The 12,568-nt window shown below is 41.9% G+C and overlaps 1 protein-coding gene across 2 annotated transcripts in view; it reads left to right on the forward strand.

The window, feature by feature from the left end:
• Window positions 1-216: 216 nt before the first annotated feature.
• The window catches only part of LOC106565250 (myotubularin-related protein 14), a 45,746-nt gene continuing 33,394 nt past the window's right edge, over window positions 217-12,568 (forward strand). For both annotated transcript variants that reach the window (XM_014132148.2, XM_014132150.2), the window contains exons 1-2: window positions 217-1,111; window positions 12,130-12,278. In XM_014132148.2, the coding sequence (XP_013987623.1) occupies window positions 971-1,111; window positions 12,130-12,278 (290 nt within the window). In that variant the 5' untranslated portion in view covers window positions 217-970. The remainder of the gene's footprint in view (window positions 1,112-12,129; window positions 12,279-12,568) is intronic.

Below are 12,568 nucleotides of genomic sequence, written 5' to 3' on the forward strand. Positions count from 1 at the left end.
ATTGAAGCAACAATCTATCTGCAATATTAAAGCTGATCCCCCCCGAAAACGGAGACGTGGCTGAGTCAAATAGGAATCCTGACTTAATTAACTTAAAATATCACACTTTATTGCAAATCTGTGCTTTATGTAAGAAAGTCCCACTTTAATTGACAATTGGCTGTTAATTAATGAGCGTTTACGAATTGAATGCCTTACGTCATTATCAGGTGGCGATGGTGGTCACGTGCTGGTTTCAACTTCCTGTTTACCACTTGTTCCTTGAGACAGTTCACGGATTTCAACACTTGCACATTCGTGTGATTTTGATCGAGAACAACAAATACGTATTTGAATCCCTGCAGTTACGGAATTAATCGTTTTGGAAACTTTCATATTTTTTGTCATCTTTGCCTAGCGGAAATTAAGACGTGACATTGAGGAAACGCGTGACTAGGCCAGGAGTCCTTGAGATTTCCTGAGTCAGGCCCCCGGACTACATGATTGAAGCTCGTAACGTTAGTGTTCCTCTGTCAACACCAAACATACGCGTGATGAGGGCAAGGACTACAAACCAGTCAGCTGGGTGATTGTCTGCATTACATTTTAAAGGCTAACTTTTGGTAATGTGGTGGTTTTAACTTGGAGCGTGGATACGTTCTAAAAGGAGCTAAGTTAACTAGATAAAGTTAGCTAACGTTAGTCAACTAAATCCACCTCCTCCGGCTTAGTTAGTTAGCCACGTTAGCTACAGCCTTCTTGCCTGGCCAGTTTTTCCTGGAAGCTTTAGCTAGCCGTCCTTGTTTGTAGAGAGTTCCAACCCGGCGGTGCCCTGCATTCAGGAGAAATACCCGGTTCCGGCCCCTTCAAGCGGGCAGTCAGAAATAAACTGGCTGGGAAGGGATGGCCTGGTGGCTCTTCCCGTTCCCAATGTGCTGCGGTGTTTGAGGGCGGACGAGTTCGGATAGAGCCCAAGGTGGCTCGCGGCACGATGATGGCTGCATCCCCGTCTGTGTCTGGGAGCCTAACGGCCTCCGGACTAACTTTATCCGGCAGAAAGAGCGAGGAAATAGCGGATTTGATCGATTTGTTTTCGAAGACACAGTACAGGGCGAAAGAAGTCTCCCGACGGGTAAGTTAGAGGTTCTCAACATGCAAATTTTTGTATTATCATAATTTCTGCATGTCATATAATAGCCCTGCTTTAGCTATGTATTTTCCCAGAGATAGTGTGCCATTAAATCTCGATCACGACTCTCAGTTCCATTGTATTACACTTAAGTCATTGGACGAAGGCGTCTTCTGTAGTGGGGAGTTTGATCCCTGGCTCTCGGTCTAAACATTAAATCTGCGTGAAATAATTTTAACGATACAAAATATTAAATTGATGCACACCTTGATGGGGTTAGGGTCGGTGTACCCACACAGCCATGCACTGCCTTAAAGTATTAATACCCCTTGACTTTCTCCATATTTTGTGTTACAGCCTTAATTCACAATTTATTTAAATATTTTAATCACCCATCTACACACAATACCCCATAATGACAAAGTGAAAACATGTTTTTAGAAATCTTTACAAATGTATTAAAATTAAATACAGAAATATCTAATTTAAATATATATTCCCATCCCTGAGTCAATACTTGTTAGAATCAGGTTTGGCAGCGATTTACAGCTGTTTGTCTTTCTGGGTTAGTCTCGAAGAGCTTTAAAAAAATCTTCCAGCTCTGTCAAATTGTTTGTTGAGCATTATTAAGCAACCATTTTCAAGTCTTGCCATTGGTTTTCAAGCAGATTTAACTCAACTGTAACTCGGCTACTCAGAAATATTCCCTGTCTTCTTGGTAAACAACTCCAGTGTATACTTGGCTGTGTGTTTTAGGTAATTGTCCTGCTGGAAGATGAGTTCCCAGTGTCCCGGTGGAAAGCAGACAGAACCAGGTTTTCCTCCAGGATTTTTCCTGTGCTTAGCTCCATTCCTTTTATTTTCTTATTCTAAGAACTCCCCAGTCCTTACTGATTTTCAAGCATACCCATAACATGATGCAGCCACCACTATGCTTGAAAATATGTAGTGTGATAGTCAGTGATATGTTTGGAGCAAATCCAATTCAACACAACATTTTGTATTCAGGACAGTGCATTGTGAGTTGCTTTGCCACATTTCTTTCAGTATTACTTTAATGCCTTGTTGCAAACAGGATCAATGTTTTGCAATATTTTTTTATTCTGTTCAGGCTTCCTTTTCACTCTGTCAATTAGGTTAGTATTGTGGAGTAACTACAGTGTTGATCCATCTTCAGTTTTCTCCTATCACAGCCATTAAACTCTGTAATTGTTTTAGTTATCATTGGCCTCATGGTGAAATCCCGGAGCGGTTTCCGTCCTCTCCATCAACTGAGTTAGGAAGGACGCCTGTATCTTCGTAGTGACTGAATTGATACACCATCCAAAGTGGAATTAATAATAACTTCACCATGCTCAAAGGGATATTCACTGTCTACTTTTCAAAAACATTTGACACATCTATTAATAGGTGCTCTTCTTTGCAAGGCATTGGAAAACCTCCCTGGTCTTTGTGGTTGAATCTGTGTTTGAAATTCACTGCTTGACTGAGGGACCTTACAATTATCTGTATGTGTGGGGTACAGAGATGAGGTAGTCCTTCAAAAAGCATGTTATACTCCCCATCAAACAGTGCACACAGAGTGATTCCGTTAGGGCTGTCCCCGACCTCCAAAAAATATTGGTTGACTGAAAGTTGTCTGTTCTTTCGACCAATCGATTGGTTGACATTTTTATGTGTATTTTTCCACATCTAGAGACACCGTACATATGCAACTATATATGCATTAAGCTTGTCTGATGCTTGAAGTGCACTGTTTGATGAAATAGGACACATGACTCAAGATGCACATTTTTGTGGAACGGTTTTATTTAATTTATAATACCGTCTTCGTATCTTAATATGATTGTCATGTGGTTAATGAAAATTCTATCTAAATGAAAATGATACAAACCTAAAAAGTAACTTCTATTGCCATTGCCGACTATGTAAAAATAGCATATAAAGCCTGCAAATAAAAACATTGCAGCCTGCAGGGAGAGAATATCCTGATAAAAGTAAATATCCTATCACATTGGCTACGCATGGCCTGTCTGCAACGGACTTGAAACATTAGATCAACACATTTTTGTCTGACCCAAAGCCATACTAGGAAACTTGCAACATTGTATAAAATATTCTGGGTCCTCAGTTTCCCATGCCAGTGAGCTCTGGACAGACACAGCTGTAGGCCTTTTATGCAAAGGATAAGAAGTAATCAGGTAGGCCTATTTTTATGACGTTTCCACTGGATCATAGCATGACATTTTTCCCTTTCACACTGAGTGATTATCGAAAGTGAGAGAGCTGAAAAATATTTTTCAAATGCACTGAGGAACTATTGTCATTATCAATGGATGTAAAAACAGACTTTGTTTGAGGTGAAGAAAACATTACTTTGAGAAACTCCACAGCTCATCAGTGGTGGTGCGTTAAGCCAATCAGAAATACTATCAGATCCCCAAATGGACAAATTTGTGACCCATCACCTCGATTCGGTCTTATGAAATTGTGTTTTTTTACATTGGATAAAAGTAGAGACGCAGTGCTACAAAATTGTATATCATACACTTCAGCTGATGTTCTGAAAGAGCTGCAAAATCTGGATCCCAACAAATCAGCTGGGCTAGACAATTTGGACCCTCTCTTTATAAAATTATCCGCCACAATTGTTGCAACCCCTATTACTAGCCTGTTCAACCTCTTTCGTATTATCTGAGATCTCCAAAGATTGGATAGCTGTCGCAGTCACCCCCTTTTTCAGAGGGGGTGACACTCTAGACCCAAACTGTCATCGACCTATATCTATCCTGCCCTGCCTTTCTAAAATCTTCGAAAGCCAAGTTAACAAACAGATCACCGACCATTTCGAATCCCACCTTATCTTCTCCACTATGCAATCTGGTTTCCGAGCTGGTCATGGGTGCACCTCAGCCACACTCAAGGTCCTAAATGATATCATAACCGCCATCGATAAAAGACAGTACTGTGCAGCCGTCTTCATCGACCTGGCCACGGCTTTCGACACTGTCAATCACAGCATTCTTATCGGCAGACTCAATAGCCTTGGCTTCTCAAATGACTGCCTCGCCTGGTTCACCAACTACTTCTCAGATAGAGTTCAGTGTGTCAAATCGGAGGGCCAGTTGTCCGGACTTCTGGCAGTCTCTATGGGGGTCCCACAGGGTTCAATTCTCGGGCCGACTCTTTTCTCTGTTTACAGTTGAAGTTGGATGTTTACATGCACTTAGGTTGGAGTCATTAAAACTCGTTTTTCAACCACTCCACAAGTTTCTTGTTAACAAATTAGTTTTGGCAAGTCGGTTAGGACATCTACTTTGTGCAAGACACAAGTAATTTTTTCCAACAATTGTTTACAGACAGATTATTTCACTTATAACTCACTGTATCACAATTCCAGTGGGTTAGAAGTTTACATACACTAAGTTGACTGTGCCTTTAAACAGCTTGAAAAATTCCATAAAATGATGTCATAGCTTTAGAAGCTTCCGATATACTAATTGACATAATTTGAGTCAATTTGAGGTGTATCTGTGGATGTATTTCAAGGCCGACCTTCAAACTCAGTGCCTCTTTGGTTGGTTGACATCATGGCTGATTTCTTTAGATTTTCCCAAGACCCCAGAAAGAAATTGTTGACCTCCACAAGTCTGGTTCATCCTTGGGAGCAATTTCCAAACGTCCGAAGGTACCACGTTCATCTATACAAACAACAGTACGCAAGTATAAACACCACGGGACAACGCAGCCGTCATACAGCTCAGGAAGGAGACACGTTCTGTCTCCTGGAAATGAAAGTACTTTGGTGCGAGAAGTGCAAATCAATCCCAGAACAACAGCAAAGGACCTTGTGAAGATGCTGGAGGAAACGGGTATAAAAGTATCTATATCCACAGTAAAACAAGTTCTATATCGACACAACCTGGAAGGCCAGTCAGCAAGGAAGAAGCCACTGCTCCAAAACCGCCATAAAAAAGCCAGACTATGGTTTGCAACTGCACATGGGGACAAAGATCGTACTCTTTGGAGAAATGTCCTCTGGTCTGATGAAACAAAAATAGAACTGTTTGGCCATAATGACCATCGTTATGTTTGGAGGAAAAGGGGGGAGCCTTGCAAGCCGAAGAACACCATCCCAACCGTGAAGAACAGTGGTCGCAGCATCATGTTGTGGGGGTGCTTTGCTGCAGGAGGGACTGGTGCACTTCACAAAATAGATGTCATCATGAGGAAAGGATATATTGAAGCAACATCTCAAGACATCAGTCAGGAAGTTAAAGCTTGGTCGCAAATGGGCCTTCCAAATGGACAATGCCCCTTGCATACTTCCAAAGTTGTGTCAAAATGGCTTAAGGACAACAAAGTCAAGGTATTGGAGTGGCCATCACAAAATAACAATATGGGGATCAGTTGTTGGGGGTGCTATTTACAGATTGGCTTTGTACAGGTACAGTGATCGGTAAGCTGTAATTATTTCGCCCTGACCTGAATCCTATAGAAAATTTGTGGGCAGAACTGAAAAAGCGTGTGCGAGCAAGGAGGCCTACAAACCTGACTCAGTTACACCAGCTCTGTCAGGAGGAATGGGCCAAAATTCACCCAACTTGTTGTGGGAAGCTTGTGGAAGGCTACCCAAAACGTTTGACCAAAGTTAAACAATTTAAAGGCAATGCTACCAAATACTAATTGAGTGTATGTAAACTTCTGACCCATTGGAAATGTGATGAAAGAAATAAAAGCTGAAATAAATCATTCTCTCTGCTATTATTCTGACATTTTACATTCTTAAAATAAAGTGGTGGTCCTAACTGACCTAAGACGGGGAATATTTACTAGGATTAAATGTCAGGAATTGTGAAAAACTGAGTTTTTTAAAATGTATTTGGCTAAGGTGTATGTAAACTTCCGACTTCAACTGTATATCAATGATGTCCCTCTTGCTGCTGGTGATTGTCTGATCCACCTCTCCGGAGATGACACCATTCTGTATACATCTGGACTTTCTTTGGACACTGTGCTAACAAACGAGTTTCAACACCATACACTCCTTCCGCGGCTTCCAACTGCGTTTAAATACTAGTAAATCTAAGTGCATGCTCTTCAGCAGATTGCTGCCCGCACCCTCCCACCCGACTAGCATCACTATTCTGGACGGTTCTGACTTCGAATATGTGGACAACTACAAATACCAAGGTGTCTGGTTAGACTGTAAACTCTCCTTCCAGACTCATATTAAGCCTCTCCAATCCAAAATTAAATCTAGAATCGGCTTCCTATTTCGCATCAAAGCCTCCTTCACTCATGCTGCCAAACACACCCTCGTAAAACTGACTATCCTACCGATCCTTGACTTTGGCAATGTCATTTACAAAATAGCCTCCAACACTCTACTCAGCAAATTGGATGCAGCCTATCACAGTGCCATCCGTTTTGTCACCAAAGCCCCATATACTACCCACCACTGTGACCTGTATGCTCTCATTGGCTGGCCCTCACTACATGTTCGTTGCCAAACCCACTGGCTCCAGGTCATCTATAAGTCTTTGCTAGGTAAAGCCCCGCCTTATCTCAGCTCACTGGTCACCATAGCAACACCCACCGTAGCACACGCTCCAGCAGGTATATTTCACTGGTCATCCCCAAAGCCAACACTTCCTTTGGCCGCCTTTCCTTCCAGGTCTCTGCTGCCAATGACTGGAACGAATTGCAAAAAACACTGAAGCTGGAGACTCATCTCCCTCTCTAACTTTAAGCATCAGCTGTCAGAGCAGCTTACCGATCACTGTACCTGTACACAGTGAATCTGTAAATAGCACACCCAACACCTCATCCCCATATTGTTATTTATCTCCTTGCTCTTTTGCACCCCAGTATCTCTACTTGCACATCATCATCTGCACATCTATCACTCCATTGTTAATGTAAATAAATTGTAATTATTTTGCCTCTGCCTATTTATTGCCTTTCCTCCCTACTCTTCTACATTTGCACACACTGTACATAGATTTTTCTATTGTGTTATTTACTGTACGTTTGTTTGTTTAACTGTTGTTTTTGTCGCACTGCTTTGCTTTATCTTGGCCAGGTCGCAGTTGTAAATGAGAACTAGTTCTCAACTGGCCTACCTGGTTAAATAAAGGTGAAATAAAAAAGTTGAGGAACAATGGGGAAAGGAATTTTCCTTTGAAAGTTGAAACCCTCTTAAGCCCCACCCATATCTTTACAGTAAGGATACATTCCAGGTAAAAATACACTATCTAGTCCTTGGCATCACATTTTATTGGTCACATACAAGTGTTTAGCAGATGTTATTGTGAGTGTAGCGAAATGCTTCTGTATCTAGCTCTGACACTGCAGTAATATCTAACAAGTAATATCTTACAATTTTACAACATATACACACAAATCTAAGTAATGGAATTAAGAATATATACATTTATGGACGACCAATGTCAGGGCGGCTTAGACTAAGATACAGTAGAATAGAATACAGTATATACATATGAGATGACTAATGCAAAATATGTAAACATTAATGAAGTGGCCTGTGATTTCAAGTCTATGTATATAGGCAGCAGCCTCTACTGTGCTAGTGATGGCTATTTAACAGTCTGATGGCCTTGAGATAGAAGCTGTTTTTCAGTCTCTTGGTCCCAGCTTTGGTGCACCTGTACTGATGATAGTGGGATGAAAAGGCAGTGGCTCGGGTGGTTGTTGTCCTTGATGATTTTTTGGCCTTCCTGTGACATCGGGTGCTGTAGGTGTCCTGAAGGGCAGGTAGTTTGCCCCCATTGATGCGTTGGGCAGATCGCACCACCCTCTGAAGAGCCTTGCTGTTGTGGGCGGTGCATTTGCCATAGCAGGCGGTAATACAGCCAGACACAATGCTCTCAATTGTGCATCAGTAAAAGTTTGAGGGTTTTAGGTGCCATGCCAAATTTATTCAGCCTCCTGAGGTTGAAGAGGTGCTGTTTCCCCTTCACCACACTGTCTGTGTGGGTAGACTATTTCAGTTTGTCAGTAATGTATACACCGAGGAACTTGAAGCTTTCGACCTTCTGCACTGCAGTCCTGTCTGTGGATAGGTAGGTGCTCCTCCTGTTTCCTGAAGTCCACAATCATCTCCTTTGTTTTGTTGAAGTTGAGTGAGAGGTTATTTTCCTGGCACCACACTCTGAGCCTTCACCACCTCCCTGTAGGCTGCCTCGTCATTGTTGGTTATCAAGCCTACTACTGTTGTCGTCTGTAAACTTAATGATTAAGTTGGAGGCGTGCTTGGCCACACAATCATGGGTGAACAGGGAGTACAGGAGTTGGCTTAGCACGCACCCTTGTGGGGCTCCGGAGTTGAGGATTGTGGAGTGATTGTTTCCTACCTTCACCACCTGGGGGCGGCCCGTCAGGAAGTCCAGGACCCAGTTGCACAGGGCGGGGTTCACACCCAGGGCCTCAAGCTTAATGATGAGCTTGGAGGGTACTATGGTGTTGAATGCTGAGCTATAGTCAATGAACAGCATTCTTACATAGGTATTCCTCTTGTCCAGATGGGATAGGGCAGTGTGTATTTGATTGAGGTATTCTAGGTTGGGTGAACAAAAGGACCTGAGTTCCTGTATGTTATCACAATCGCACCATGAGTCGTTACTAATGAAACATACACCCCCGCCCTTCTTCTTCCCAGAGAAATATTTACTCCTATCTGCGTGATGAACTGAGAACCCAACTGGCTGGACCGACTCAGACACTATATCCCTAGAGAGCCATGTTTCCGTGAAACAGAGTATGTTACAATCCCCGATTTCTCTCTGGAAAGATGCCCTGAGCTCATCAACTTTATTATCCATAGACTGAACATTAGCGAGTAATATACTCGGAAGCGGTGGGTGGTGTGAGCGCCTCCTCAGTCGGACTCTAAGACCACTCCGAGTACCTCTCCTCCGCCGGCGGTATTTTGGGTTGGCCTCTAGAATAATTTAATTTGCCTTTAGCGGGTGCGAACAAAGTATCTGTTTCCGGGAAGTCATATTCCTGTTTGTATTGCTGGTGAGTTAACGCCACTCTGATATCCAATAGTTCTTCCAGGCTGTATGTAATGACCCCCAAAAATGTTCTGGGCTAATAATGTGTCAGAAATAATACATAAAAAAACTAAATACTGCTAAGTTTCCCAAGAGCTAGAAGCACGGCAGGCCTCTGTCGGCACCATTTTTACACAACAATATCATAATCTGATTTTGAAAGTGTAAAATATTTTATAATTATTATATGCTTACTCAGACACTTGATGGGTCATGTGAAAGAATGACCCATCTATAACTATAACTACCCCCCCAGCCACATCTACAATTGAAGTCAGAAGTTTACATACACCTTAGCCAAATACATTTAAACTCAGTTTTTCACAATTCCTGATTTTTAATCCAAGTTAGGTCAGTTAGGATCACCACTTTATTTTAAGAATGTGAAATGTCAGAGTAATAGTAGTGATTTTTTTTTTCTTTCCCCCCCCCCCCCCCAGCTTTTATTTCTTTCATCACATTCCCAGTGGGTCAGAAGTTTACATACACTCAATTAGTATTTGGTAGCATTGCCTTTAAATTGTTTAACTTGGGTCAAACGTTTTGGGTAGCCTTCCACAAGCTTCCCACAATAAGTTGGGTGAATTTTGGCCCATTCCTCCTGACAGAGCTGGTGTAACTGAGTCAGGATTGTAGGCCTCCTTGCTCGTACACGCTTTTTCAGTTCTGCCCACAAATTTTCTATAGGATTCGGGTCAGGGCTTTGTGATGGACACTCCAGTACCTTGACTTTGTTGTCCTTAAAACCTCTCTGGGATATATGGGACGCTAGTGTCCCACCTCGATAACAGCCAGTGAAATTGCAGGGTGCCAAATTAAAAACAGAAATCTCATAATTAAAATTCCTCAAACAAGTATTATACACCATTTTAAAGATACACTTCTTGTTAATCCAGCCACAGTGTCTGATTTCAAAAAGCACACCATACGATTATGTTAGGTCAGCGCCTAGGTTTTTGCCTGCCATATGAGTTCTGTTATACTCACAGACATCATTCAAACAGTTTTAGAAACTTCAGTGTTTTCTATCCAAATCTACTAATTGTATGCATTATATGCATATTCTGGGCCTGAGTAGCAGGCAGTTTACTCTGGGTACCTTATTCGTCCAAGCTACTCAATACTGCCCCCAGTCCCTAAGAAGTTAAGCCATTTTGCCACAGCTTTCGAAGTATGGTTGGGTTCATTGTCCATTTGGAAGGCCCATTTGCGACCAAGCTTTAACTTCCTGACTGATGTCTTGAGATGTTGTTTCAATATATCCACCAAATTTTCCTTTCCTCATAATGCCATCTATTTTCCCTCCTGCAGCAAAGCACCCCCACAACATGATGCTGCCACCCCCGTGCTTCACAGTTGGGATGGTGTTCTTCGGCTTACAAGCCTCCCCCTTTTTCCTCCAAACATAACAATGGTCATTATGGCGAAACAGTTCTATTTTTGTTTCATCAGACCAGAGGACATTTCTCCAAAGAGTACGATCTTTGTCCCCATGTGCAGTTGCAAACCGTAGTCTGGCTTTTTTATGGCGGTTTTGGAGCAGTGACTTCTTCCTTGCTGAGCGGCCTTTCAGGTTATGCCGATATAGAACTTGTTTTACTGTGGATATAGACACTTTTGTACCTGTTTCCTCCAGGATCTTCACAAGGTCCTTTGCAGTTGTTCTGGGATTGATTTGCACTTTTCACACCAAAGTACGTTAATCTCTAGGAGACAGAACGCGTCTCCTTCCTGAGCTGTATGACGGCTGCGTTGTCCTGTGGTGTTTATACTTGCGTACTATTGTTTGTACAGATGAACGTGGTGTTTGTAAATTGCTCCCAAGGATGAACCAGACTTGTGGAGGTCAAAACATTTTTGTCAGATTTTGGTGATATATGTAATGGGGAATTGATAGACATTAACAATCAAACACAAACAATTCACACAATTAAGTTATGAAACAATGAATGTGCACAAATTGGCTGGAGAGAGACTTGCATTGTGCATCTTAGCCACACTCTCCTTCTTCTTGAACTGTGCCATCCCGGCGGCCTCCACATTGGATTAGTCTCGGCCTCCGCAATGGATTAGTTCGATGAGATGGCACGGGGACGCTTGACTAAAAAAAATCTTAGTCGACAAACAGCCTATCGACCAAAGAATCGACCAGTCTATTAATTGAGGTTAACCCTAGAGGCCATACAAGTATGACTTGTTAAGCACATTTTTACTCCTGAACTTATTTCGGCTTGAGATAACAAAGGGGTTGAATACTTATTGACGCGAGACATTGCATCTTTTCATTTTAATGAATTAGAAAAAAATAATAAATAACAAAATAATTCCACCTTGACATTATGCGGTATTTTGTGTCGGCCAGTGACAAGTCTCAATTTAATCCATTTTAAATTCAGGCTGTAACATAACAATGTGGAAAAAAATCAAGGGGTGTGAATACTTTCTGAAGGCATTGTGTGTCCATGTTACAGCGCTTGTTTCCGGGATAGCATTCCATGAGAGAAACAATTTGTATTTTTAATTTGAAGCTAGACCTATACATTGTTGGTTTACAAAGTCTCCTTTGACAACATAGACATAGGCTATACAATGAAGTAATGGGTCTGGGATAATGATAAAACAGTAATCTTATTGGTTCATATTCTTAAAAGTGGTATTTCATATGTCATTAGTTGAAATGACCAAACGAGCAGTGGGAAATCTTAAAAATGGCACTTTAAAAGAAGAAATTCTGCAGTTTCTTATTAATGTCACCGCAATCTTGACAGAAACCAAGGGGGATGGAAATAAAATGTTGGACATGGGACAATAAACATATATTGACTTTTCCTTGTTTGTGTCCACATGATTTAGATACACGTCCTGTTTTTCCTTCTTTGCCGGGGGGGGAAATTTTGACTAACAGACTAACAATAACCACTTTGGTATATTTGTGCCTTACAGGTCGAGACGATAGAGAAGCGTTGCTTGGAACTCTTCGGCCGAGACTACAAGTACAGCGTCATCCACAACACCAACGGAGAGGTGTGTGGCCACTACCCACAGCAGATAGTCTTCCTGGAGTATGAAAGCACTGAGCTCCATAAAGACAGGTACCTAGCCTACTACCTACGTTACCTTAACAAGGTCATCACTGAGGCTGTGTCAGAAAATATTCGGCCTGCTAGATGTCCAATCCTTGCTTCTTCCGTACTTGTTTCCTCCACTCCTCTCAAAGCTCATTGGAGGAGGAGGTCCAAGGGAGGGACCATGATCCTCTTTTCCAATGCGCTTTGAAAGCAATGGAGGAAACAAGCAAGGATTTGACAGTTAATCAAGGCCACTTAGTAACTAATTACACTGTTGTTTATTTGTGCCTTCCATAGTCCACTGCACATATTCA

The sequence above is a fragment of the Salmo salar genome, chromosome ssa12, assembly GCF_905237065.1.
Source record: "Salmo salar chromosome ssa12, Ssal_v3.1, whole genome shotgun sequence".
In the NCBI taxonomy this organism is placed as follows: domain Eukaryota; kingdom Metazoa; phylum Chordata; class Actinopteri; order Salmoniformes; family Salmonidae; genus Salmo; species Salmo salar.